At 48.5% G+C, this 25,617-nt stretch overlaps 1 protein-coding gene across 3 annotated transcripts in view; it reads left to right on the top strand.

Annotated features, from left to right (window-relative positions):
* Nucleotides 1-1,481: 1,481 nt before the first annotated feature.
* FAM208B (family with sequence similarity 208 member B) overlaps nucleotides 1,482-25,617 on the top strand; it is a 37,059-nt gene continuing 12,923 nt past the window's right edge. For 2 of the 3 annotated variants that reach the window (XM_009282670.1, XM_019472981.1), the window contains exons 1-16: nucleotides 1,482-1,622; nucleotides 3,134-3,229; nucleotides 4,797-4,869; nucleotides 6,278-6,369; nucleotides 7,033-7,170; nucleotides 7,298-7,422; nucleotides 7,519-7,538; nucleotides 7,638-7,737; nucleotides 8,796-8,896; nucleotides 10,520-10,623; nucleotides 13,478-13,550; nucleotides 13,663-13,737; nucleotides 17,524-18,336; nucleotides 19,589-19,825; nucleotides 21,600-22,524; nucleotides 23,629-24,163. In XM_009282670.1, coding sequence (XP_009280945.1) covers nucleotides 7,397-7,422; nucleotides 7,519-7,538; nucleotides 7,638-7,737; nucleotides 8,796-8,896; nucleotides 10,520-10,623; nucleotides 13,478-13,550; nucleotides 13,663-13,737; nucleotides 17,524-18,336; nucleotides 19,589-19,825; nucleotides 21,600-22,524; nucleotides 23,629-24,163 — 3,009 coding nt within the window. In that variant the 5' untranslated portion in view covers nucleotides 1,482-1,622; nucleotides 3,134-3,229; nucleotides 4,797-4,869; ... (1 more) ...; nucleotides 7,033-7,170; nucleotides 7,298-7,396. The remainder of the gene's footprint in view (nucleotides 1,623-3,133; nucleotides 3,230-4,796; nucleotides 4,870-6,277; nucleotides 6,370-7,032; nucleotides 7,171-7,297; nucleotides 7,423-7,518; nucleotides 7,539-7,637; nucleotides 7,738-8,795; nucleotides 8,897-10,519; nucleotides 10,624-13,477; nucleotides 13,551-13,662; nucleotides 13,738-17,523; nucleotides 18,337-19,588; nucleotides 19,826-21,599; nucleotides 22,525-23,628; nucleotides 24,164-25,617) is intronic. The other variant, XM_009282672.1, reaches the window with a different exon arrangement.

Below are 25,617 nucleotides of genomic sequence, written 5' to 3'. Positions count from 1 at the left end.
TTTTATTAGATCCTTTTTTTGGCCTTGAGTAGTTTGAGAGGAATAACAAGATTTGTGACATAGGCAATGATTCTGTCTTTTCTTCTTTTTAATTGAGGGGAGAAAAAGAAAAAAATTATTAAAACTTACCCTTTAAAAATAGGAGTCAAAACACCAAGTAGGTTGCAGGGTGACAACAGATGCTATCTTGCTCAGCACCAGAGGAACGTGGGCCTTTCTGCTTTAGAGGTTAAAACGAGAGATCTATTTGTCCTCAAAAATTTCGGTGAGGTTTTTCTTAAAGAGTGACCAGCATGCAAAACCTGCTCTTCGGGTAGGGTTCGGTGGTTCTACATTTCTTTCCTTATAGATGACTGCTTTATTTTCTAAAGTTTATGGGTCGGAAGAAATAAACCTTTTCAATGCGTCTATGTTACGAACTCAGCTTGGGATTTGAAATCTCGTAGCTCATGAATCACCACCAGTAATAAAGGTTTTCAAATGTGCAACAGAGACTGAACCCAGGATTTCCTGTGTTTCTAAGTGGCTGCTTTATTTAATATTTGGATTTTAACAGCTGCAAGAGCACAAATACTGCAGGGCTTTCCTTTGTTTCTGGGTCAATATTTAATTTGTCAACTGCTTTGGGACCTCTTCTTGGTGGGATGCTGTTAGGAAATGTTTTACTGGGATGTTTTCCTTTGGAGATGGCGAGAGAATTAGGGCTTTGAGAAAGCTCTGCCTGTTGAGGCTTTGAAGGAAGGCTTGCTCTTATGGTATTGAAAACCACATTCACTCAAGACCTGAAGATCTTTCTGGTAAAACAGATAACCCTGAGAAACTGAGCAAGCACCGAGCTTTTTCTTGTGTGCAGCCATCAAGTCTCACATTCTAAAAGAGCGTGCAATGAATCTAAGTAACTTTTTAACACAAGAGAAAGCTCTGACCTGCTCAGCGCAAGAGAAAACTCTGACCTGCTCAGTGTAAAGTTAATTTACCACCAGGCTTTGCTTCTAGCAGTTGATATATTATGAAGAATCCCACAATTTTGCGAGGCACACTGGATGGAGGAGGCATCTGCTGTAGTTCTTTCCCCAGCATGGAAATTTTAGAGGGCATGTAATGTGTATCAGAGCTTGAAAGTGTACTTTTTTAAAGAATGAAGCTATTCTTTAACCTCCCTTTTTTTTTTTTTTTTTTTTTTTGTTGCAAAAAAAAAGCTTTAAGGGCTCACTGGCCAACAGGGAGCTGGTATTCCTCCTGCCAAAGGGCAATTTAACTTTCAGACAAAGACTTGGGGGTTGCATGGCTGGAGGGGAGCTACTGCTCCCAATGGGAGCCACAGAGCTGATCTGCTCCGTGGAGATCTGGGCTTGTTAAATGAGGCTGGTGTGCGATGAGTCACACTCAACTGCCACCTGCCTCTCCTGAGGCAGGTAGTGATCTGGGGATGCCCAGAGTTAATATTTGCACCTGCTTTTTGCTTTCTTCCTCCAGGTTTTCATCAGGAGTCGGAAGAGTCAAGTTCCCTTTTGCAGACAGCAGTTTCGGTGCTGCAGAGCTCCTACTTGGACTCTACATCTCAGGACGGTTTTCAGTACAGCCAAGCAATTCTGGTGGAAAATGATGTTTTTCTAAGTGAGGTAAGGCCGGCGGGGGAAGCAAGGTGTTGCCGGCAGCTCGGAAAGGGTTTCTTTGGGAGCTGCAGACGGCTGTAAATGCTGGTTTATTGGCAGGTCGTTCCTTTGCAGCAGGTGGCTGATCTGCCTGCCTTGTAGAGCCCCATTTGCAGTTCCTGACTGAAGGGAGCCTTTGCTTTCTTGCACCTCTTCCTTCCCAGTCTGATCAGGAACAAAAGGTCCCTTCAGCCAAAGTTGCCAAACATTCAGCAGCAGTTCCTGGAGCAGGCCTTTGGGGCAGGTTGAACTGCTGGTTGGATACCTAGCAGGAGAGCTTTAATGTTATTGCACTTCTGCTGATTCACAGCAAGGCAGATTTCCTTGTGGTATTTCTTTTGTCTGCCCTCACACCTGTGCAGGCACCAGTTTTAACCCCATTTCCCTTTTTCCAGCTGACTGGGGCATGTACAGAACCACTTTTAAAATGCCTTCATTCCTACAGTCCCGCTGTCATTGGCATGGAAGACAGGCTGTCTCCTCTGGGGACTGGAGATGACCAGTCTGCTTGTTGTCATGAATTAAATAGAGCTTAGACATTTTGGCTGCCTAAATCTGGGATAGTCACTGTGGAGCTGGATAAAAAAACTGGGAAAGCAGGTATAAAGTCATTTGCTGATTTGCCTGTGAGTTCTAAAGCCAAAATAAGCAAAAGCAGTGATGAGACTGTTGTTTTCTTATCTTCTAACCCTGTTTAAAAAAAATCCCATCCTTCTACAACTTCTTTTATTAAAGCCCCAAAACATCATGGACTCAGACCCAGCTCTGTTTGCTCCCATGATGTTGTCCCTGTCTGCACTGAGAACATGCTCTGCTTTAATTATCAGACAAAAGAAATCAGAGTAATGTGTTATTTGGCTGTAGCCAAACCCTCTGAGCTGTAGTCGCATGATAGCACCTGCCCTTTAGTCAAATAGTCTAGGCTTCCCTGGTCAGTGGAGAGAGAAAAAGAGAGGTGCCTCCAAGCATCTCCCCTTCTGTAGGCATCTTCTCCATGACTGAGATGATTTGTCTTCTGATGGCCATAGCTGGCTACTAAATGTGATGCTCCACCAGCCCACATGCTGCTCAGTGAAACAAGCTCCCCAGTAGCCGATGACGTGTGGCAAGAGGGGCAAGGTGGAATAAGGCTGGACGTCCCTGGGATGAGCACGGCGTGACATTGTGGGGCTGGATGCGCCTGCTGTCCCTTGGAGGACATTGAACATGTTCTGCTGGGGACAAAGGCAGAGACAGACAGATGCATGGATTGGGGTCCCTGTGGTGGGAGACTGGGTGTAGATGTGCCTGGGGGAGGGGACGATGCGTGGGCACATGAGCTGGTCCAGCATCACCTGGCTGCTGCCAGCTGTCCCATACTGACCACGACTGGAGGTACGTGGGACACGCTGTCCTCACACCATGCGTTTCGTGTACCACTCAGTCACTTGGCTCTGGCACAAACGGACTAGAACAAAGTGGTGTTGTGTCTTCTGCAGCTCAAAGCTTTTGCCCAAGCAAAGGAAGCCGCTGGGTACAGCCAGGAGGAGCTGGAGGAGACCTTTGCATTTCTCCTGTTTGATAATGAAGAAGAGGTAACCTGAAATGTTTATACAGCTTAAAAAGTTTGATGCCAAGTGCCTGCACGTGTGCTTTGTCCCACCAAACCCAGCAGATCTATTGACAGAAGTGTCCTGGCTCTCTTTAGCCCAGTTACCAGTGCAATTACTGCTGTATAAATAGTCCAGAACAGATTCTGAAAACAGCTCCTGGGAGGTTTTAGTGATGGATCTTATTTTGCGTGTCTCCAGTTGATTACTGTTGGAGATTTGGCTGCCTCCTTTGCCCTCTGCAGGGATATAGAGGGAGTCTCCCTTTGTCCCAGTGGATATATGGTCAAGTACAGGCAGGTGAAACCTTTCAGGTACGCTTAGAAGAGAAAAACACCTTTGTGACAGAAGACAGGAGTTTGTCAGGTGGTTTTGGGCAAGTTCACTTGGTTTTGCCAGCTAGGTGGAGAGAGAGCCTGACACAGCTATTGGGAAAGTTACTCCTGCCCATTTTTCACAAGGATGCTTTTGATTTTGTGAAAAGGGTTTGGCTACACAAGGATGCTCAGGGAATCTAGTGGGAATTCACTTTTAACGTGACTTAATGATGCCATGCTGTCGCTGTAGGGATGATTTTGTTCAGGATGAGTGGCCTGAACGCAGTTTAGTTCTGTTCAGTTTGGATTGAGCTACAGCAAAATAAACCACTTCCAGTCTCAGTTTGGGAGTGGGAATTGTCCCACTTCATTTTAGCTGTTTGAAATTTAGCATAGTCTGTGCCAAGTGACTGAGGTCCTCGTACAGACCCCAGGAAAGAAGGAGCTCTCCAGAGGACAGTTGGACCTCGTTTAATGCAGGCATCCAAAATCCTTGGGCTAAATTGCTCTCTGGAGGTGCCTCTCTCTCCATTGTTCAGAGGAGAGGGCTAGCTGGCTAGTCTAAGCTAGACACTTGCCTTTCAGGAGGCAGAAGTTAGGTGAGATGAGTGCCCCCCGTGTTGCTTATAAAGGGACTAAGTACAGTCTGACTGGTTTGCTTTTATTTCTCACCCCTAATGAGTTCAAACTGCTCCTATTGTCACTCTTTGGTCAATATACATTTCGTCTTTGCACACTTTGATGAATCTGCTTTGGACATGGATTAAATCAAAGCCGGTGAGATGCTCCCAAGGCAGTAATTGTGCCTATGGAGGAGTGAGCACAGAGTAGCAAATGTCCTTTGCCTTCGTGCCTGCCCCGTTTCATTTATTTTTCCACAAATTGCCCATGCAGATAAAGAAAGCACAAAGTCCAGCCTTGCACTTGCAGTGGTTTCTGGAGATGCTAGGTTTTTTCCAGATTTTTCTAAGCTTTTGCTTCCACAGAGGTTTTTGTAACAACACTTGACAAATACAAGTATTTAGTATCTGAAACAACAACTTTTCTTCCTGTGGACGTTGTGTTTCATTTTCTTTATACCCTGGGTGTTTTGGGACTGTAACAATCTGTAATTGACTTGTAGCACGTGTTTGCCTGTTGCAAGTATTTTGCCAACTGTCGTGCTACAGATTTCAGTAGCTCTATCCCTTATCTTTGAAAATAGATGGTAAAAGAGGCTGTCTCTTCTTTTGAAGGCAAAAGAGGTGTGTCAGACAGGCCTCCGTGTAAACAGCAGTTCTATTTCCACGCTTGGTGACCCAGCAAAAGGTAAGATTTCCATTCAGAGGACCAAGAGACCTGTTTGCTGTTCTGGGGGTATCAACTCCTTTAAAAACAAAAGCAAAAGCCCAGACAAACTCCTGGTACTGCCTTGTTATTTACCGCAAAGATCCATGGAAACTCCTGTGTTTCTTACATGGGAAACTGCATTTGTTTGGATCAAGCAAGCAGCAGTGTTTCCCTTCTGCCCCCTCAAACAGATGAGGATGGGATCTTCCCCAGGGAATGTTGTCGTCTCTTCACCTCTCCATTTCAGGTTTTTTTTCCCTTGTTAATAACAACCTTTGTCACCGAAGTGGCTTTTTGGCATCTCTGCCCACCGGTTTGCTCTTCAGAGTCCATTTGCTGAGCTTTTGCCAGCAGTCCTGTTAATAACCAGAGCAGATCGTGACATGTCAAAGCCCTTTTCAGTATGTGCTTGTTCCTTGCCCAAAGGTCTGGGGCCTCAAGATGTGCAGTGCAGGACGTGTTACTCAAAGAAATCCTTCTGCCAGAAGCAGAACGTCTCCCAGTGCTCGTTCTGCAAGTCTTTGCAGGCCAAGACACCTATTTATTGAACAGTCAATGGCAGTGAATGCAAAACCAAGCAAGAACGGGTTATTTATCTGGGTGTATATCTTAGTACTGCTGGACTGAGATGAATATTATGGTGTGTCTCTTTGTAGCCCTTCCCCTGCCCAGTCCCTGGTTTCCCCCCCCACATACTTCTCTACCCATCTTGTCTACAAATATAAAGCAGGAGTGAAGAGCCAACGCTCCCCCCGAGTAAATCCACATATGATATGCCCTGAGCATGGAGAAGGGATAGGAATAAGCCATGTTGGAATAGGCCTTGTCACAGGGTAGAAGGTTCACGTTGGCATCTGGGATGCTGAAGGGGCATAAAGAGCCAAGGAATGGGCCTGGGAGGGTCTATGCCATGCCATGGGCCTGCTCTTGTGCCCTTGCCGTGTGTGTTGCCCACGTATAAACATCCACGTTGCCCTTGCGTGACTCCAAATTGAGCAAAGTACCTGCCCCACTTGCAGTCTGGCCTGGAAGCCCTTCACCAGATCTTCCTGTAAGAGACAAGCCCTCGCTCGGTGTGTTTTCATGTAGTGTGGGCAAAACTGACGTTAGCTGAGCTACTTCTCCCAGGAGGAATCCAAGTTAACTCCTTTCCTAGAGCTGACCCTGAAACATATAATGCTGTTCCATACCAGCAGTGGAAAAAAAAAGGAAAAGAGTCAGAAAGAGTATCACCCTTTCTATGGCAGCAAGTGCTACTGTGGTTTGCAGCACTGGCTCTGCAGAGACTCCCATTCCCGCAAGGAGGGTCCTCTTTACGGGGTTTTTTTGGCAATCAGCTTTACTTGATAAACGATTCACGTTATCTTGCATTGCTTTGTTTTCACAGGGGTTTATATTTCCAAGTATGCAGACTGTCTTCATCCGAGACCCTGGTATCACGGAAAATCAGGCTATATTGTCATTTGTAAGCTAATTAAGGTAAAATGCAAGTCTTTCTTTTTATGTGGAATGGTTTTCAGAAGCCACTGTACAGTGCAAGCAGTTTTTAAGGAGACATTGGTGCCCGTAACTGTGGTGGGGTGGGCTGTAAAATCAGCTCTGAGAGCTCATTGGGATTTTTGACTATGGGATATGTCAGACTAGAAAGCAAGAGATCAGACTGGGCTTGGCTGGTGGCCTGCAGGGGGGCAGAGGATGCAGCGGACCTTCCAAATTCCACCAGTGAGATCAGAAATTCCCCATAGGGTTACCTTTTTCCCTGAACTCTCGTGCATTTGGGAGGTTTGAGGGGGTAACCTTCAGGTAGCTGAGATCACAGCCTCATTCCCTTCCTCCATGGGGCTGGTGTGTGGTACCTTTCTCCCCTCCTCACGGGCTCCTGCTCTGTAGCTGGCATGAAAAACACACTGCTCCCGTTGGCTCTCCTTAGCAGCGCTGATTTGTCTGCTGTGCTGAGCTCAGCCAAGTCAGGCCCTCCTGTTTGGAAGGACGCAAATGCACACAGCCCCCTCACAGCGGGGAATGTGGGGCTGCCAGCAACACTGTCCTTGGGGAAAAGGAGGATTCGGGGATCTTTTAAAATAAGTTTCTGCAAAAAATTATGTGGGGTTTTTTTTTTTTTTGGTAAATTTTCTGGCACAGGGGAAGGTCAAGGTGGTATCTGAGAATTACACAACCAGCTACACCTGCCCATCTCCCGGCTATGACTGCCACGTCGCCGTGAGCAGAAATAACGTACCATCAAAGACCAGCGACTGCCAGGCCTTCGAGCAGAGCCAGGTATAGGTCTGCAACAGGACTGTGCAGACAGCTCACTTGCGGGCCGCAGGGGAGCGCAGTGCTGGCCCGGGTGCCTCGCTCGTTCCTCAACGTGTTTTTTTCATCAGTGTTTCCCTTCTCACCCCAGTATTACGTGTATGAAGTGTCCGATGGCAGCACTGCAGAGCGCCCCAGGCAGATCTGCCCATACATAGTCATCGCCTGCCAGTACAGGGAGCCGAAGGAAATGCCCGTCTTAGCTATAGAGAGCCTGTAAGCAACTTGTCGTTCCAAAATACCCGGTCGTTTTTGTGGGCTGTTTTCCTTTTCCCATTGCTAAATGTTCCTCTTTTTCTCCCTTTTCTCTAGACCTGAGCTTAACCACAAAGGTAGGAGCATCTGGTGGTTGGTTTTGTTTTATAAATGTACCTTTCTCTGTTTGCCCTCCTCTCCTGCTTTCTCTGAGCTGTTCTCCCTTTTGCCTGTAGCATTGTACTGTCCATGGAGGGGGCGGCTCTCCATCCGGGGCCAGCTCTTGTGCAACATCGCCCTGAGGACCCCATACAGCTCCACGATTCCAGCCCAGCTGTAAGTTGCCCCTTTCTCTTCTTTCTGTGCAATTTGTGGAGTGTGAAGCATTACAGCCACTCTTGCGGATCGTTTTGGCATCACCTTTGGTATCTGTGTACCAGCAAAAGACAGTTTTGTCTCTCCTGCCCCATTCCTTCATTGATCAGCATCTTCTTGCAGCTGTACCAACTTACCACCTGCACGGTCAGAGGGAATCGTCAGTGTCAGGAAAGTGATGTTGGGCAGCCAGTGGTGCAGTGTCACAGCAACAGCTGGATAAGGACATGAGATCAGCCTGAACTGCCCCAGCTGTAAGTTGCCCCTTTCTCTTCTTTCTGTGCAATTTGTGGAGTGTGAAGCATTACAGCCACTCTTGCGGATCGTTTTGGCATCACCTTTGGTATCTGTGTACCAGCAAAAGACAGTTTTGTCTCTCCTGCCCCATTCCTTCATTGATCAGCATCTTCTTGCAGCTGTACCAACTTACCACCTGCACGGTCAGAGGGAATCGTCAGTGTCAGGAAAGTGATGTTGGGCAGCCAGTGGTGCAGTGTCACAGCAACAGCTGGATAAGGACATGAGATCAGGCCCTGAACTGCAGCTGGAAACGGCTGTATTTTGTTATCTCTTTTTTTTTTTTTTTAACTGCTTTGGGATGTTTATTCCAAATCAATTAGTCCTGCTTGGGATTTTTCTCCTTGTAAGAATTGGGCTTCCTGATGGTGCATGTACGATCAGCCAGTTGTGTTTACAGATCGGCACGACGGCAAATAAAGTATTGAGGTAACTAGCGTTCAAAAAAATGAGATATTTAAAATCTTCAGTAGTCAGAAGCCAACCAGTGGGCAGCAATTTGAAACAGCCAGTAACACAGCCACCAATATCAGTGTTTGGAGGTGTTTACAAACAGGATCCTCAAACCAGCAAAGTGCTAAGCAAGCTGTACCTTCTCCAGCTCTCTCGAGAGCTGCTTTCTCTAGTTTCACAGTGACAGGGCAACCAGGACTCTTTGCTATGCTTAATCCTGAGAGCCTTTTTTGCTTGTGATCTCACCTTCTGCTGCTTTATCCCCACAGGCCTCCCAACCTGGACATTAACCATGTCATGGGTTTGTCCGACTTGAAGAAAAAGCTACCAGAAGCTGCATTCGGGAAAAGAAATTACATTGAGAATGAAGGCGAGTGCAAAACCTGCTGGCATGATGAGTAACATATGCTTGTGCTGTGCCATAGGAATTGCCGCAGGGGGTCAGAGCTCAGGTCCACGTAGCCCTGGGTCCTGTTTTGAAGGGTGGCTGATTGCAGATAAGCGAGGAAAAATGCCAAGGCAGCGCAGGGATGTTTTCCTGTCCACGCTCCATATGGTTTCCTGGTGTGATACAATCCTCTTCCCAAAGCAGCCCTTTGATCGGCCTGTTCCTGGGATAGGACAGGGTGGGAGACCCTGTTTTGAGACCTGGGCTCCCATCCTGCAAGGTGCCAAACGTGGTGCAACTGAGAGCAAATGCAGGGAGACAAACTTTCCCCTTCTTACATGACCTCCCTACGAGGTGAGGGACACTCCACCTCTTGGGGTCTGACCCAGTGTCTCCTGCATCTGGGCGAATGGGGGAAGCTGCCAGCCAAAGCCAAAAGATGTGGCTGCCTGCAGTAGCTTTGGGTCACGGGTAACCTACTTGTCACTCCAAGGGGACTGACAGTGACAGTGAATGGCAGCGGGAGAGGACTCCAGAAACCTTGGGGAGAGGCAGGGAATGCTCAGCAATCAGCAAATAAAAGCACAGCTTTGGGGAAGGGAGAAGGGCTCTACTGTCCCCTTAGAGGTGCTGAGAGACCCTACTTGCCTATAGTCAACCACTCTCTGTCCTGGTTAGTGCAGGGTGGGGAGGAGGGGACCTGTGTCTACGCTTTGGGGTTCATACTGCTGATTGATTTTTGGGTTGGAGTTTTGATGAGCCTGGCAGCTCTCAGCCCCAAGGTGTTGAGCTCCCGATGGCTGTGAGTGGCTGCGCATTGCAGCGGACACGCAGTTACTGACACGGATACTGCAGGGTGCACATGGAGAGCTCTGGATGTGATTTGCAGAAGCTCCAGGTACATTTCCATGTAGTCTTGCACCAAAATAAGCGTGGGCTGCTGCAGTGTTGCCTCCCATCTGTGTATCAGCTCTGCTGAGCCAGGTCGGGGCACTGATCGGACCGGCTGACAGCCAGCCTGTTTTGGGGGTTAGCATTCAGCTCACAGCGCAGATGGACACAGGATAGTGCCAGGGGCAGGGGAGGAGGCAGGAGAAGTGGGGGAGGCCACAGCAACACTTGATGAAGGTGCCGTGGAACCACAGTCTTATGGTCGGCTGATGAAAGAGAGGAAATACTTGAACAGAAGAATTCAGAGGGGTAAGGTGGGACTGAGATCTTGCCTTTGTTAAACTCCCTTGGGGATCAGAGTGCAGAATAAGGATACTCCATAGCTGGGGAGAGTATGGCATGTTAGAATGAGGTATTTCCCTCTGAAAGGCTCCCTGTCTCTGTTGAAGCACACAGCATTGGTTAAATTGCTTTTGTTAGCTGCAGATATAAGATAGGAAACATCTCCTATGAACCATGGGTTGAAGAGGAAACTCACTGCAATATGAATGCATGTACCAGCTTAGGAAATCTTGAGAAGTTTGGGGGTTTTTTTTAAAACCCAGTGCTTCTACCAATTGCACACCCATCTTCCTGGTACAGGAGCACTTGTTTGTTCAGAGTTCATGCAGGAGGCACTATTTCAATGTCAAATTTTCTCTCTTTTGTTTGCAGTCTGCTTTCAGGGTGTTTACTTCAGTCTGTATGAAGTAGAAATATCAAATAAGGATCAATATAAAATGGATCAGTTAATAGAAAATCTAAAGGAAAAGGACTTGGTAAGTATTTTAAAACATTGTCATTCTGGGAGGAAAGTGGTGTTTTAAATGATCTCTTGAAACTTTTGGTAACATTATTGACAGATTCTGAACTAATGCAAAATGGAATTAATTTCCCTGCTTTTATTATTATTTTCCTGCTTGGTTATTCTCAAACGTAGTTTAGTCTTTCCGTATATAAACTGTTAATTGAAGATTACCCACTATGAGCTGGGAACTGATTTCTAGGGTGAGCATGCCCTGCTGAGCAGAAGGCATTATATGAGGCAAACCTCTTCTTTGGCCATGTTTATGTCAAACGAGATTATTTTATTGTCTCTATTAATGATTTTCCCCCTGCGTTGCAAACGGCATGGTGGACAAGGACTGCAAGGGGATCTTATATATTAAGAAAGCAGAAGCAAAGTCCCCCAGTGTCAGAATGATAATTATTAAGCAAAAGACATAAGCTGTCACGTGCCCGCCTTTCTCCCTCGTGGCTGAAAAATAGCCCTCACTCAGCTAGGTACTCACAGTTACGCTGCCGAAACCTCATGGGCTTCCAGGAGCTCTGAAGATGTTGAGATTTATCCTTTTTTTTAATGGGGAATTTCCCTTGTGATATATTATCTGATAAGGCTTTTTTTCCAGCACACTGGGGTCTTTTTGTTCCTAGTGTGATCATCACATCTCCTTGTGGCTCCAAGGGATGAACTTCACCCCTGTGGAGCACAGCACCTGCGTCTCTGCTGGGATTTGTGTGGTTGGTTTGGCTTTGGCTTTGCTGCTGGTGGTTGCTCTCTCACATCTGATGCTTTCTGTAGATTCAGGGTTGTGAATTCATGGCCACAAACTCGCAGCTGGCTGGGCACGTCCTCCCCTCACTGTAAGCTGGCAGCAGCCCATGAACTGCCTGGAAGTGCTGTTGCTGTGCGGCACTTCTGAAGAGCTGCCCGCCGATGTGCAGCTTCCCACATGTAAGGTACCACAGCAAGCGTTTGTTGTGGAACCCTGTAAAAAAACCACTCTGACTCTCTAAAGTGTTGATTTAAACTATCTTTTATTGGTAACAATATGAGAAGAAGGACAATCTTAATGTCCCTTCACGTGCGGGTAATCCTGAAGTGTGCAGCATCAGTTGGACCTCTGGTTGGGGCACAGATCTGTCTGTGTTGCAGCTCATCTTGAGGTTCCTGGCATCCGAAGGGACATAAGCTTATCTACGCTATCCCTTTTTTCTTCTCCTGTTCTCACCAATAAAAGATATTTTAATCAATACTTTACAGAGTCCAAGTGCCTTTCTTACTGCAATCTGTGACAACCGCTTATTCCGGTGCATTACACCATGCCTGCAGCCGCTGAGGGTTATAACATACATCCTGCCAAGCCCAGCAGAGCTGGGCTCTCTAGAGGAGTCAGGGAAGATGAGGTAGTTGAGTTGTGGCTGTGAGCAGTGTGGTATTGAAAGCCATCAGGAGCATCATTTCCCTAGAGCTTCTCCACCCTCATATATCTGTTAAACTGGATTAAAATCTCCCCCCTATTTCAGTGAGGAAACAGTCGCAGCCCATTTTGGGTGTGCTTCTTCCCTCCCCTTAACGTGCTGTTGAATGACCCATGGGTGAATCCGCTTTGGTGGCAGCTCCCAAAAGTGCGAATGAAAAATGCCCTCCGTCTCCTTTCCCTTTCAGTGGTGCATGGGCCAGGCACCTACCTTGCGCAGGGCTCAAGTGAAAATGAAAGGGTGCCTGGGGCTAGGTGGGGTTGCCTGAGGCCAGCTGCACTCCTGTGGCTGCTGAGTGATGACTCTCAGCTCTGTGTGAGGTGGCTGCTGCCTTATGGCTTGACTTTCCTCCTTACCTGCCTGAAAATCATCTTGTCGGTGGGAAACCACAGCTATTTGAGCTGGGTTTATGCAGCAGAGATGCTGGCTCTTATCCCATCTGCTGTGCTGGCTTGAGACAACCAAAGCAAGGAGCTACTGTCCTGAATAGTGAATATTACACTGAAATTGTTCAGCATTTCCAAAGTTGTTCCGTTGTCCTGGAGAAGTGAGGCTGTGGGCATTAGTCCAATCCTCTGTTATGTCTGAACATACTGAATGGGATCAGCAAAGTTTCACAGAGCATTAGAAGCCCTAGGGTTATTTGGTTCCTGTAATTTTCCTGAAAAGATGTGTCTGCGTGGAAGAAAGAGATCCAAATGGGTGTCCCCCTGGAGGGACAGGCAGTCCAAGCCAAGCTCTGCAACAAGGCATCAAGCAACACCCAAACACAAGAAAAGCCTCGATAAGTGCACCTATCTTCTTAGACATGTGGTCATCCAGCTCTGAGACAGAGTCGCAGGAGTCTCTTAGACTCAGCAAATTTTTTTTCACGTATTCATTGATACTGGTGCTGCTAATAAGCAAGCTGCACGGCCTGAACTTCAGTCAGGCTTGTGGCTGGAACAGTTGGTTGTGTTTTGTCAGATGCTGGTGTCCAGCTTTGCTTTCCCTGCTGGGAAAACCTTCCCCTTGGGCTGCAGAAAGCGATTCCTGGCTGAGATGCCCAGGAACTTTTGAACTGAAGGGACAAAAATTATTAACCTTGTTCAGTGACTACAGCTAGTTTGGCTAAGCATATTTATTTTTTAAGGAACAGATGGGAGGAATTTGGGAGCTGAATAACTACATAAACGAAACGCTTTCGGTTACAGGTCCCAGTTGTCCCAAGTGGCGTGGTCCGAACAGTGTCCTCCTCAGCAGGGAATGAGCTGTTGGTGTTGGCACACATTCACCGGCAATCAGGGCTTGTTGACAGTCATGATGAGTGATATAAAGTGTGCTAAGGAGGAAAGGGAGTGGTTGCTCTAACTTTCTGTGTGTTTGTTATAGGCAATCATCAAATATTTACAAGATCAAGGAGTCCTTATCCTCCTCACGTCCTCTGCCTTGGCACGAGATGATGGTAAGACATGGCTACATAGAAAACAATATCTGTGCTTAAACATCCTGCTCTGTTTTAGAGATGGAGGGTGGGCACCCTCAGTCTAAACAAAACCTGTTGCTTTCTTTCACAGGGTTCGACCCTAAGGAGCCCGTCAGCCTCCTGGCCCTGTTTCTGTTCACCTCGTCCCGGTCGGTGTGCCTGAGAGGTAGGGAGGTTCCCTTTGCTGGCTTCAGACACTGTGTTTTGGGTGTGGGATCCTCACCAGAGGATTCTTGCAGACACGTTCCTCTTGAAGAGCTGATTTCGCTGCTCAGAACCACCTACAGCTTTAGTGCAAAGGGTGTTAAAAGAGGGGAGAAAAGTCCCAACTCTCTAGTTATGCTGCATTTTAAGCTGATCTAAACCAGCTTGCCTGCCTTGCCCATTCACTGCACATCCTTGCCCCTTTGCAGGAAGTTGATGGGAGTGACAGATAATTACTTTTCTCCCTCTCAGTCAGTTTTCAGCAGCATCCACTCCCTCAATTGTCTTATGTGTGCACACGGGAGTCTGACTCTTGCAGAGCCTGGCTTACATCTCTAAAGGTGCGCTGGAGCCGTGCTCAGGGGGGCGAAATGACATATGGTGCTCGCTGGACCCTGCACAGAGCTGATGTGATTTGCTAAACCAGCAGGAAAACAGCCTGCCCTAAAAAAATAAGTGAATTGTTTTCTGCTGAGATAACAAGTGAAATGGGCTCCGTGAAAGGTTGCTGCTAGGGTGGGCAGGGGGAGGAAAGGTGGGGAAGGGGGCATTGCTCACTAAAGAGCAGCGAGGGTTTGGAGGCTCAGCCGTATTGTGTGACTTCTCTGCTGTGGGCTCCATAAAAACCGGTGGCAGGGCCGTGATGACCGGTCAGGGTGCGTGATGGCTGAGGGAGGGAGGTGGGGAGGTGGTGTTGGGCAGAGCTGCTTTGCTGCCATCAAGGTGAGTTACAGCTCTGGGACCTGGGAGGTGAATCCAGGCTGTTTGCAGCTCCAAAACGTGCTGCTTTTCATGCAGAACAAATGCAGAGGCACTAAATAAGAGAAAATAAAGATTGCACAGTTTGAGCCCGCTGATCTTGAAATAAGAACGAGCTTCAACCTCTGTTGCGTTTGCCTCAAATTTTCTCCGTATCTGTTGGCTTTATACTGCACTGTCTGTGGAAACATTCACACTGCAGTTTCCTCTTGTGGACATAAAGAAAGTTACTGCTCTGCCTCCCCGGACAGCTTCATCCACGCACCTCTCACTGCAGCCACCTCACCAGTAAAACTTCAAGCAACATATAAACAGGGGCCTTTTGCTCTGCGTAACTTCTGGCTTGCTTTTTGTTGAGTCATCTAGGGACAAGCCAAGAGCCTGTTTACGCCAGCACACACTGGTATTTCAGTCCGCCTCTGAGTGAGTGATGGCTGGCATTGCCGACAGAGCTGCACAGGACATACCCATCTCCCCTCCCCGGAAGATAAAATTGGTAGAAGAGCCGACAGAACCCACCGGCACATCTGAGCATGGATTGCTTTGTCTTTTTCAGTGTTTAACCTCCAACTATAAACTTTCTCCTTCGGGATCTGCATACGAAGTGGGCTTGTAAGTCGGGTGAAGACGTGATGGTAACTTGGCAGTGTGGGGTGCGAATGTCTTTGATGCCTGAATTCGGTCAGCCTAACTTTAAGGACGTGCTGCTGGTGGCTGTGTTACCGTGGCAACTTTTCTAGTTTCTTTTCTAGGGGTGTAGGAGAGAGCCAGGCTCTCCCAGAAGCAGACTGAAGATCCAAAGGGCCAGGTCAAACCTGGGATCAGTACATTGTTGCTGTGATACCTGGAGCAAGGGCCTGAAGTTGGGTGAGGTGAAGGGGGAAAATGCCTGGAGACCAGACTGGAGGTGGGAACTGGCCACCCACATATTGAGATCCTGCTGACCAGCCCCACAGCGGTCAGAAAATACCCTTCAGAGCAGAGGTATCTATTCCTGAAAGGCTGACTGCGAGCACTGTATGCTGGGGGAGAGGAGAACAGGGCAAGGAGGTTATTTATCTTGAAGAGGGTTATTGTGGAAGAAGGTGGTGGAGACAGGAGAGGGCACCATGCGGAAGGAGCATCCTGGAGTGAAGACAGTGCAAGCAGCCAGTTTGTAGGAAGGTTTGGGGCTGTAGCAGATGTTGCCTGTGGCTGGTGTTGATGCTAAAGAGGAGGCAAAGCCTAGGCAGCCAGAGAGCAGCTGGTGGCAAAGCAAAGAGGCAGGGGGAAAGGATAATGTTGAGCAAACGCTCCATGTTGTTACGTGTCGTGATCTGAATGTTGATGGCTTCCAGATGTTTTCCCTCTGGTGCCAGCAGGACTTTTGCACGTGCTGTCTCATTCTGCCTACGCAAGCAGCATTACCCCAGCCAGCCCTGACTGTCCCTTGGGGCCGAGACCTCTTCTCACTGGGATTATAAACCCTTTTTGCTTTAGGGCTTCTCCTTTCTATGAAGATAAGCAGAGCTGTGCAGGGGTTTGGGGTTGAAAAGGGATGGTCACTGAAGACAGCAGGCGTGCAGGGGAGATGCAAAGAGAAAAGGAGGGTGAAGGGTGGACGCATTTGAAGTCGCTCAGCTCAGACTCGAAGCATGAATAATGTTTCCCGTTTCGAAACAAGCAGCCTCTGAAGCTGTTCCCTTCCTGTCCAGACAGCCGTCGGGAGGAATGTAGGGCAGGCGTAGCAAGCCTGCTGTGCAGACGTGCCGCAGCGTTCCTGAGCCAGCAGCGGAGGCAGGCAGCTGGGATCTGGCTCGTGGGGATGCCTGGGCTTGCCGGTAACAGGGACCGGCATTTCCAGTGCAAGGCAGCAGCAGCAGGGCCAATAGGCGAAGAAAATCATGCATCTGGGACAGGAAGAGAAATGCCTTTGCCTTGCTGGGAAGAGATGTGACGGGGAAGGGCACTGGAGTTGTCAGCCTGGCCCTGCAGCCAAAAGAAACCTCGGGAGTCAGATCATAACACGCAGATGAGCCAAGCCTGCGGATGCAAAGCGCTGGCATCAGACTGCTGGGTTGCAGCGGACGAAGCCGGATAAGTCTGGCTTGTGCAGAAAGGGAGCTCCACTGACAGGCTCTGCATATCACACCGGCTTTCCAGGCGTTTCCAGACACCGAGAGGACGCTGCTGTGCCAAGCAGAGCCTACTTCCATGGTGACGTCTGCGAGGGCAGGCACCCTTGAGCTTTGGGACTCGTTCATGTTGATCCCTATTGGGAGCTAAACTTTTATGATACTATGCGTTGTACGTGGTGGGGCGTTAGTCCTGCTGAAATGAGAAACACCAACTGTTTCCAGTAGGATCAGTCCCTCAGCTTTAGAAAATCACCCAGGGGTTCATGTTCTTTATTTTATACGGTCCCCAGGTCTGCTTGAGGAAGTCTGTGTTCCCCATCCTACTCCAGAGCACTAATGTGGTGTCTTCATGTGACTGCGTCCACCTACGCTGACAGCAGGTAGAGGTGGAGCTGCTGGAAGTTGCATCTGAACAGGGACATAAACAACACAAGTGATCTGAAAATGGTGCTAGTCTAAACACCCTGCATGGGCAACCCTAAATTTAAACAGGTTTAAAAAAAAAACCAACAAAACCCATGTATTTTCAGAGCTCTGACTGTCCTAAATGTTGGATTTAGCGAGAATTGCTGGAATGAAGGGACTTAGACCACTATGTGTGCGATCTCACCCTGTATTTTCCTGCAGAACGTGGCTAGCTGATACAACAGCAGTCTTTCATCTTTGTTTAATCCACGTTTGACTCCCACGTGCAATTCTTTTTTACCTTCAGCAGTTACAAGCACCCATCAAACCAGGACATCGTCCCTGGGGCTAGCTTTTTGTAGGCTGGCTTCTGGGGCTTTTTCATAGCTTTCATGTTCTCTTAGCATGTAACTGTGAGGTGATTTGGGGAATTTTAATATGAGTAAAATTCTGTTCTTTTCCTTTAGCAGTTGAAAAGCACGATCCAAAAGATGAAAGGGAAGATAGTGATGATAGTGACATCTCATTAAAAATAGCCTCAGTTTTGCCTGGACTTCGCTATGCTTTACAGAAAGTCACCAGTTCTTCATGGGGGGACACAGTCAGCACCAACATACGTATCAAACAGCACTTCCAGGAATACGCAAAGCTTGATCAAAATCCACAGCCCGCCTCTGGCCAAACCAGCAAAGTTCCCCTTTCTTCTCTCCTCTCGCCAACTGAGGATGAATGTACTAATCCCTTCAAAAAACGCTCAGAGCAGTCCTTCTCCCAGCTGCAGCATTATCTCTCTGATCCTAGAAGCTATACTCTGGAAATGTCGGCTGCCTTAGGATGTTTGACCGGTGCTGTTCAGTCTCTTTGCTGCGGTTCAGAGGCTGATTGTAAAGTGGACTTCTCTTCAGCTGTGCCACCGGACCCTATTCCTCCCAAAACAGCAGTGGAAATAAAAGTCAAAAGTGAAAACCCAAAGCCCACAGTTGGGCTGGACCAGAGTGGTGAAGGGCCCACAAAAGACATCAACTCGGCCAGCAAGCTATGGCTGCAGCAGAGCAGGAGGAAATCCAGCCGAGCCGTTGTGACCAGCACCAGGAAGAAATGGTCACCCCTCAAGATGCAAATGCATCCTATGGGGGACAGCGGCAGGAACAGGAAAGCAACCAAGAAGAAGAAAATCAGCATCGCTTTCTCTTTTCCTAAAAAGCCAGGGCTCACGGCCAATTCCAATGAGCCCATGGTCAAATTAGCCAATTTGCAGTTTCCGCACAGAAGGAAAAGAGGTAAGTGCTATATAAATGGGACTGACTTCCTCCTGCTTCTCCGGGGTATCCGGCTGGGATACTGAGGGTTCACTAGGAGCCATGTCCCCTCGCCATCTTCCCGGGCGCCCAGAGCAAGCAGATGCCTTCTGAGAGCATCCAACTAGGTCTGTGGTGATGTCTCCACAGTCTCTCGTTCAACCTGGGGAGGAGCCCAAGGCTATGACAAGAGATTTCAGTGAAGGTGCCTGAAACCTGGGTGCGGTGGTCCATGCTGTTGCCTTCCTTTGCTTAGGAGTGACTGTGCACAGGGACATCAGCCAGATCATGGTTATCGCATCACTTGTGCACAGGCTGTCGATGGCTCAGGCAAGGAGGAGTTGCCAAAGCCGTGGTCATTACGGGCTGCCTAGATAACCAGCTACCCTACATGGTCACGTTGTGACTCCCTGAGAGTCCACTTTCTTGCTGTGGCCTTGAGGCAACAAGAAGTGTGAGACTGATCACAGCCAGTGTACTCTTCTGAAAGCGGGTGTCTGGCCTGAGCCGCTCATGCAAGGCGTCTCAGTGGCATAAATTGTCCTCTGAAGGCTCCTGTCTTACTGCCAAGGATAGGCTAAGCCTGTCCTTTTGAGCCAGCCTGAGTCTCCACCTGATTGGTAGAAACACTCGAAGTGGGTTGAGATTAATCTCAGCCTTGGTGATGAAACGTGGCTGTAAACATCCAAAGGAATCTCTCCTGGCATTTACATACATCACAGGTAGCGGCAGCGACTGTGGAAATAGGCTGTCATGCAGCACAGGGGGTGGCATGGTGTCCGCCCACTGTGGGCTGAAGTCAGCTCCAGTTCACAGTCCATCAAGCTCTGTCCTGGGGCACGTTGTCTCAGGCTCGAGTGACATTGCTGGTGGATCTGGGAGAGGTTCTTGTGTGCTTCTTGGAGAGGTAAATAAGTACCCTCAGGGTGCAAGTGTGCCAGGCAGGCATTAGAGTGACTTATCCCCAGAGAACATCTATTCTAGGTCAGAAAAGCAAGGCTTTTAAGGAGCTTAAGAAGTGATGCTTAATTTTTAATAACTGCTTACTGATCACTCGCATCAAGTAACAAACCCATTTGTAAGATCAAATGCCTAAGTCAAGTCATTGAAGACTATGCTGCTGCTGCCAGTCACTTCTAGAGCATTTTCCTTAACTGGATGTTCTGCAATTACTCCTTTTTAATCTGAATATGTCTCAAACCAAAATAAATGCCCTCCCTTTTCCTCGTCCCAGGTGCGGAGGTCCTGTCCGCAGAATTTGTGCACAAAATACAGTCTGAACCTGTCCAGAAGGAAACCTCAGCTCCCGACGATCCTGGCTTGGAAACAAAGAGACTAAAGACACTGAAGAACCCAGACATGAAAAAGGTTCCTGTTGCTGAGACCGTCACGAAGCCAGTGAAAAGTAAGATGCTAAAAAGTGCGGCTAACAACCCATCAAAACTTCAAGCCAAAAAGCAAGTAGAAAGTGGTAAGAGCGCTGTTCCCTGTGGAAATCTTTCCTTTAAAAGCTGAGCTGTCAAACATCACGGACAGGTCATGACCAGATGGTAGTAACAGAACGTTCAGCAGCAGCCAAAGGGCCTTACGACATTTAGTGCTGAGGGTCTGGATTGGGGTCTGAGTGCTGCTGCCCCACAGCCTGCAGGCTCCCAGTTATGCGCTTACAGTGTAAAATATGAAGGCGACAGTGAAAGTCACCGTTACAGGATGTCCAAACCACACGGGGTCTATTCTGAGGCCTTTCCTAAGCCCTCAGTTTGCATCCTTGGCAAACTGCTGGGATAGTTTAAAACAGCCTGATTTTTAACTGCTGAGCTCTGAAACTGTGTTGAGGCAGCTCAGGGACAGAGTGTTATAACCTCTGCTCGTAGCCAGCGTCTGCCTAGATTTTTAGTCCGTTACATTATAAATCCAGTCATTTTTAAAAGAGTCGAATTGTCACAGCCTTCGCAGACAGACTGCAGTGGATTTAAGAGGCAGCGTGGACAGCCCCTGAGTGTAGTGTCTGCAGGTGCTGGCTGGGAGTCTGCTGTTAAACTGAGAACCAGTATTACGGTGCCAAACTAAATGATGGAACAGGAGAGTCATTTTCTGTTAATTTGTCGTGTTTTCTCACACTCACGCTTTGATGTCCTTTTTCAGATCTGTCTCTGGTCTTTCTTTTTCCCCTTCCTGGGGGAGGTGGAGGCTTTGGAGACTGGTTTAGCCACCTCGGCTCAGTTTATCCATTCGTCTTGGTTTTTTATTGCCACGTGTTCCTGAAACGTGACACTTTTCATCAGCGTGTGTGTATCAAACGTTGCCTCTGTCATGTGGGGGTTCCCGGAGCGGATCTGGCCAGTGCTCTCACACAGGCAGGGTGTCAGATGGGTCCTGCTGAATGCCAGGATCTGCCAAAAATCCAAAATAAGAGTGTTTAGGAGTAAGAAATACTCAATTTATATGTCTTACTATGCCGTTCCCAAGGAAATTAAATGTAACACATAGGACTTTAGCACAGATGTGATTTAATAAGGTTTTACTTGAAGAGAGATTTTTGTGCTGGTTTTTAGTAGAAGGCATTAACCTTGTTTAATGACTTCATACTGTTTTTATGAACATGGGCCTTGAGCCATGGTGAGGGGCATTTTTAACACTGAAAACTAAATGAACACCTAATTTGCTGTGCTCTGACTGCCTTGGGGATCCCCCAGGTTTCTGCGTGTACTCTGAAGTACAGCTCAGGGACAAGTTATGCCCTTGAGAGGGTGTGCAGTGGGAAGCATGAGAGCAGCGTGGTTTTTCCTCTGTTTTAGAGGGGTTTTTTTGTAACACTGGATTATTGGAAGCATAGCACAGGGTTTATCTGAGAAAATTGCAAAATACGGCAACTGGAAGAAAATGTAAAGGGAAAAAGAAGATTAAGGAAACACTTAAAATATCTCAGGTTGTATTTAAGTAGCCAAACTACCCTATGCACAGAGGCCAAGGGAAATTTTGTTCACTCTGGATCCCGTGCCTTTTATTTCTGAGAATAAACCCCTTTCCTGAAGTTGCTTATATCCCAACTCTGGATCCTTTTGTAGCAGCCATGGAGGTGGTTTTGTAGCATGATCATGGAGGTGTTTTTTTTTTTTAAGTGTGCAAATTCCATGTTGGAGAGACACTTTTTTCCTGCCAAACTGAAAGCCTGCTTCGAACCCCTTCTCGAGGCAGAGCTCTGTGGCCTTTGTTTGTTCTCTGACTTTGTTTTTCTCATGCAGAGTGGAAGGAGCCATTCTCTGTCCTCCCGAGCGAAGTTTCTTCCCAATGCCACGGAGCAGATAGCCAAACGAGTGAGACTTACCCAGGCAGGGTTGCTGATCTCGGTTTCGATCTGAAGGGGAACGACTACGAGTCCCACGCCTTGAACTTGCTGGCTGATCTGGCTCTGGGTTCTTGTATTCCTTCATTTATCCCCAGGGACAGCGGGATGATCGCTGTGTCCTGCAGCCCCTCCAGCGACTCTGCAAAGGAACAGCAGAGTCATCGCAAGCACAAATCCTTGCGTGTTGCTTCCGACCATGAATACCACAGGGTAGATAAGCTTGCAAAGGGAGCCACCTCTCCTAGCAAAGCATCGCTAAACCAGAATCCTCCTCCTGCTGAAAAAATAGACTTAAATGACTTAGCCTCTATTCCCATGGAGAAAAGCCCTGGGATTTTCAGCAAGAACAGTGCAAGCCCCAGCCCTGCAAAACCTCATGTGTTGCCTCCAAGAGAGACTCAAAAAGCTGCCGAGGTGAACAAGCACTCCTTCATCTCTGCCGAGCACTCATACGCCTCGCAGATGCCTGAGCACTCAAAGAAACACATGTATCCCAGAGGTGCCCCCTACCCCGGACCAGCACCCTCCAGAAACGGGACCAGGAACGCCCGAGCAGGACCCCTGATTGGGAAAGTCCTGCCTTTCCGCCACCAGCAGAACAGCACCCACCACCAGCGGCCCTTCAACGCTGTGACGATGAGGCGCAGGAGCAGCCTGCTCTCCCCCAGGCTGAAGGAGGACTTCGCCAAGTCTCACACAGTGAACATCTGCGGAGAGTCTGTGAAGGTGACATGCCATTGGGAGGCAGAGTATCTCTTCAATTTGGACAGCAGGTACACCAACGATGCCCTGGAGAAAACAGTCATCCGCGCCCTGCACGGGTAAGTCAGTCTGGATGGCCATCTGCAGGGGATGTCTCTTGCTGGACATCTGGAGCACTTTTGGAAGGGGCTTTCTTTGCTCTTTTTTGCTTTGCTCTGCATGATAATTGCCTTTTCCCCCATGCTCACGTGCCCAGTTTTGCTGCGTTAAAGCTGGTGTGTCTTCCTTGCGGAGAAGGACTTGGGGACGCTGGTGGGTGACAAATTGGACATGAACCAGCAATGTGCACTCGCAGCCCAGCAAACCAATCGTATCCTGGGCCGCATCCAAAGCAGCGTGGCCAGCAGGTCGAGGGAGGGGATTCTGCCCCTCTACTCTGCTCTGGGGAGACCCCACCTGGAGTACTGCGTCCAGCTCTGGGGTCCCCAGCACAGGAAAGACACAGACCTGTTAGAGCGGGTCCAGAGGAGGCCACGAAAATGATCAAAGGGCTGGAACACCTCTCCTATGAGGAAAGGCTGAGAGAGTTGGGATTGTTCAGCCTGGAGAAGAGAAGGCTCTGGGGAGACTTTATTGCGGCCTTTCAATACTTAAAAGGGGTTTATAAGAAAGATGGGGACAGACTTTTTACCAAGGCATGTAGACAGGACAAGGGGCAACGGTTTTAAACTGAAAGAGGGTAGGTTTGGTTTGGACATAAGGAAGAAATGTTTTATGCCAAGGGTGGTGAAACACTGGCACAGGTTGCCCAGAGAAGTTGTGGATGCCGCATCATTGGAAGTGATCAAGGTCAGGTTGGAGGAGACTTTGAGCAACCTGATTTGGTGGAAGATGTCCCTGGCATCTTCCCCCATGGCAGGGCGGGATTGGACTAGATTATCCTTAAAGATCCCTCCTAACCCAAACCATTCTGATTCCCATGGCTCTGCAACTAGAATTGGTACCTAGAGCCATGAACAGAAGTCCTCCTTTGCAGCTGTGAGTTTCTAATTTTTTTCAACAAGCTGGAAACCGCATCGAGTGATCTGTTTCTGCAGCTGGGCATTTGCAGCCCCCCTGCATTGGGGCTTAGCGCCGTGGGGAACCAGGAGATGAGTTACCTTGTGCTAGTCAACTGGAGGGAGGATGAAGATGTTTCAGGCTGTGTTTGCTTTCCCTTCCAGGCCCTGGGACCCTGATCTGCCCGATGACGTGGAAGAGATGAAGCTGATACTTCATATGTGGGTGGCTCTCTTCTACAGCAAACCCAGCAAACTCCTGAGCAGCACGAGGAAGGTGGTGGAGCACAGCAACCCCGAGAAGTACGTCTCGTTAAATAGCACTGGGGACTTTCTTGAGCTGAGTGATGATGGTGAGGATTGTTTTGGGTTGGAGACGTGCCCTGCAGACTCTCGGTCAGACCCTGACCAGACTCCCAGCAGCTCTCTGGATCGCAGCACACATTGCCAGGGACCTTTCCACCCAGAGGAGAGCCCTGCAGACTCTCAGACTGATGCTGATGGGGCTCCTGGTGTTGTCGATAGTACGGTATCGTCGTCTTCAGGGGAGCTGCCCTGTGGGGAGGAGGAGCCTTCTTCCACAAGCTGTCCCGAGAGCCTTTTGCTCGCTGAACATGCTGATGAGGGCCTGGCTGTGAAAGAAAGGCAGCCGGCGGTCGTTCCTGAGGAGCGCATGCATGACATCTCAACCATCGCTGCGGTAAGAGCTTGGGGTTTGGGTGTTTGGTTTTGGAGTTTGGGTGTCTACAGGGCACACAATGCATTTTGCGCTTATAGGAGTAGGGTCTTCTGAGAGGAGTGGAGCAGATGTGCTTGTGGGCTCTCGTAGAGCTAGGTAGTGGGGGTCCCCAAAGCAGGACAAAGAAATGTCCCCCAGCATTTAGCTGCCCCATATGATTGCCACACAGACATGCTCAGAGTCACCATAAAAAAGAAGCTTTCAGGTCTCAATCCGGGTTTGGATGTCCTCTTGGACTGAGCTGGCATCCCTGGGCTCTGGCACAAGCAGTATCTATCTGTGTCCAAGCGAGCGGGGCCTCAACATGGATGCTCTTCAAGGGGGAGGAATCCCAAAGAACTAGAGCAATTAAAGTGTCGAGCTCAGCATCTGTTCCTGGTTTCAGCTGCGAGCTGTGTGAGCTCAGACGAGGTCTCAGACCTGTGCTTAACTGAGGGAGGAGAGGAACCACAAACACCCCAGATCGGGACTCAAAAGCTTGCCTGTCTCCTGTGGGCAGCTGCATTTGCCTGCCCATGGTTGCAGCAGCCCAGACGTGTCAGGGGACGCACACAGCTTTTCCTCCGCTTGTTTGGGAGAGCTGAGGTTTGCTGGCTTGGAGAGGTTTCCCCCACACAGATGGCAGTGCAGTGCTTTGCAACATTTCCCTCGCCCCTCCAGTGAAGTTAGTTAATATTCCATTCTGGGTAGGGTTTTTTAAATTAATTTTTACAGTTTCTACAGTCTGCAGATGGTCAGGAGTGGAGGTACTTGGGTAAATATAAAACATGGGTGTCTGCTGACATTTTTCAAGCCTGAATTCTTGAACTAAAATAATTCCTTTAAAATTTCCACTCTGAACAAACGGGCAGCTGCCATAGGGCTGCAACTGTTTTGCACGAAGGAAAAAATATCCCAGCATTTTTTAGCACCTGGGTTTAGTGCTGTGGCGCAGGCAGAATCGTTTTGGGAGGACATGTGGGATCACTGTCCATAGTGTCCATATAGAATCATCATAGAATGGTTTAGGTTGGAAGGGACCTTTAAAGGTCATCTAGTCCAAGCCCCCTGCCGTGGGCAGGGACATCTTCAACTAGAGCAGGTTGCTCAAAGCCCCGTTCAAACTGACCTTAAACACTTCCAGGGACGGGGCATCCACCACCTCTCTGGGCAACCTGTTCCAGTGCCTCACCACCCTCACAGTGAAGAATTTCTTCCTTATATCTAATCTAAATCTACCCTCTTTCAGTTTAAAGCCATTGTCCCTTGTCCTATCACTACATGCCCTTGTAAAAATCCCTCTCCAGCTTTCTTGTAGGCCCCTTCAACTACTGGAAGGCTGCTATAAGGTGTCCCCGGAGCCTTCCCTTCCCTTCTCTTCTCTAGGCTGAACAACCCCAACTCTCTCAGCCTTTCTTCATAGGAGAGGTGTTCCA

This window comes from Aptenodytes forsteri, unplaced genomic scaffold, assembly GCF_000699145.1.
Source record: "Aptenodytes forsteri isolate BGI_AS27 unplaced genomic scaffold, ASM69914v1 Scaffold310, whole genome shotgun sequence".
NCBI classification, from domain to species: Eukaryota; Metazoa; Chordata; class Aves; order Sphenisciformes; family Spheniscidae; genus Aptenodytes; species Aptenodytes forsteri.
The sequence above is the reverse complement of the archived record's forward strand: the minus strand, read 5'-3'. Positions and strand labels throughout refer to the sequence as shown.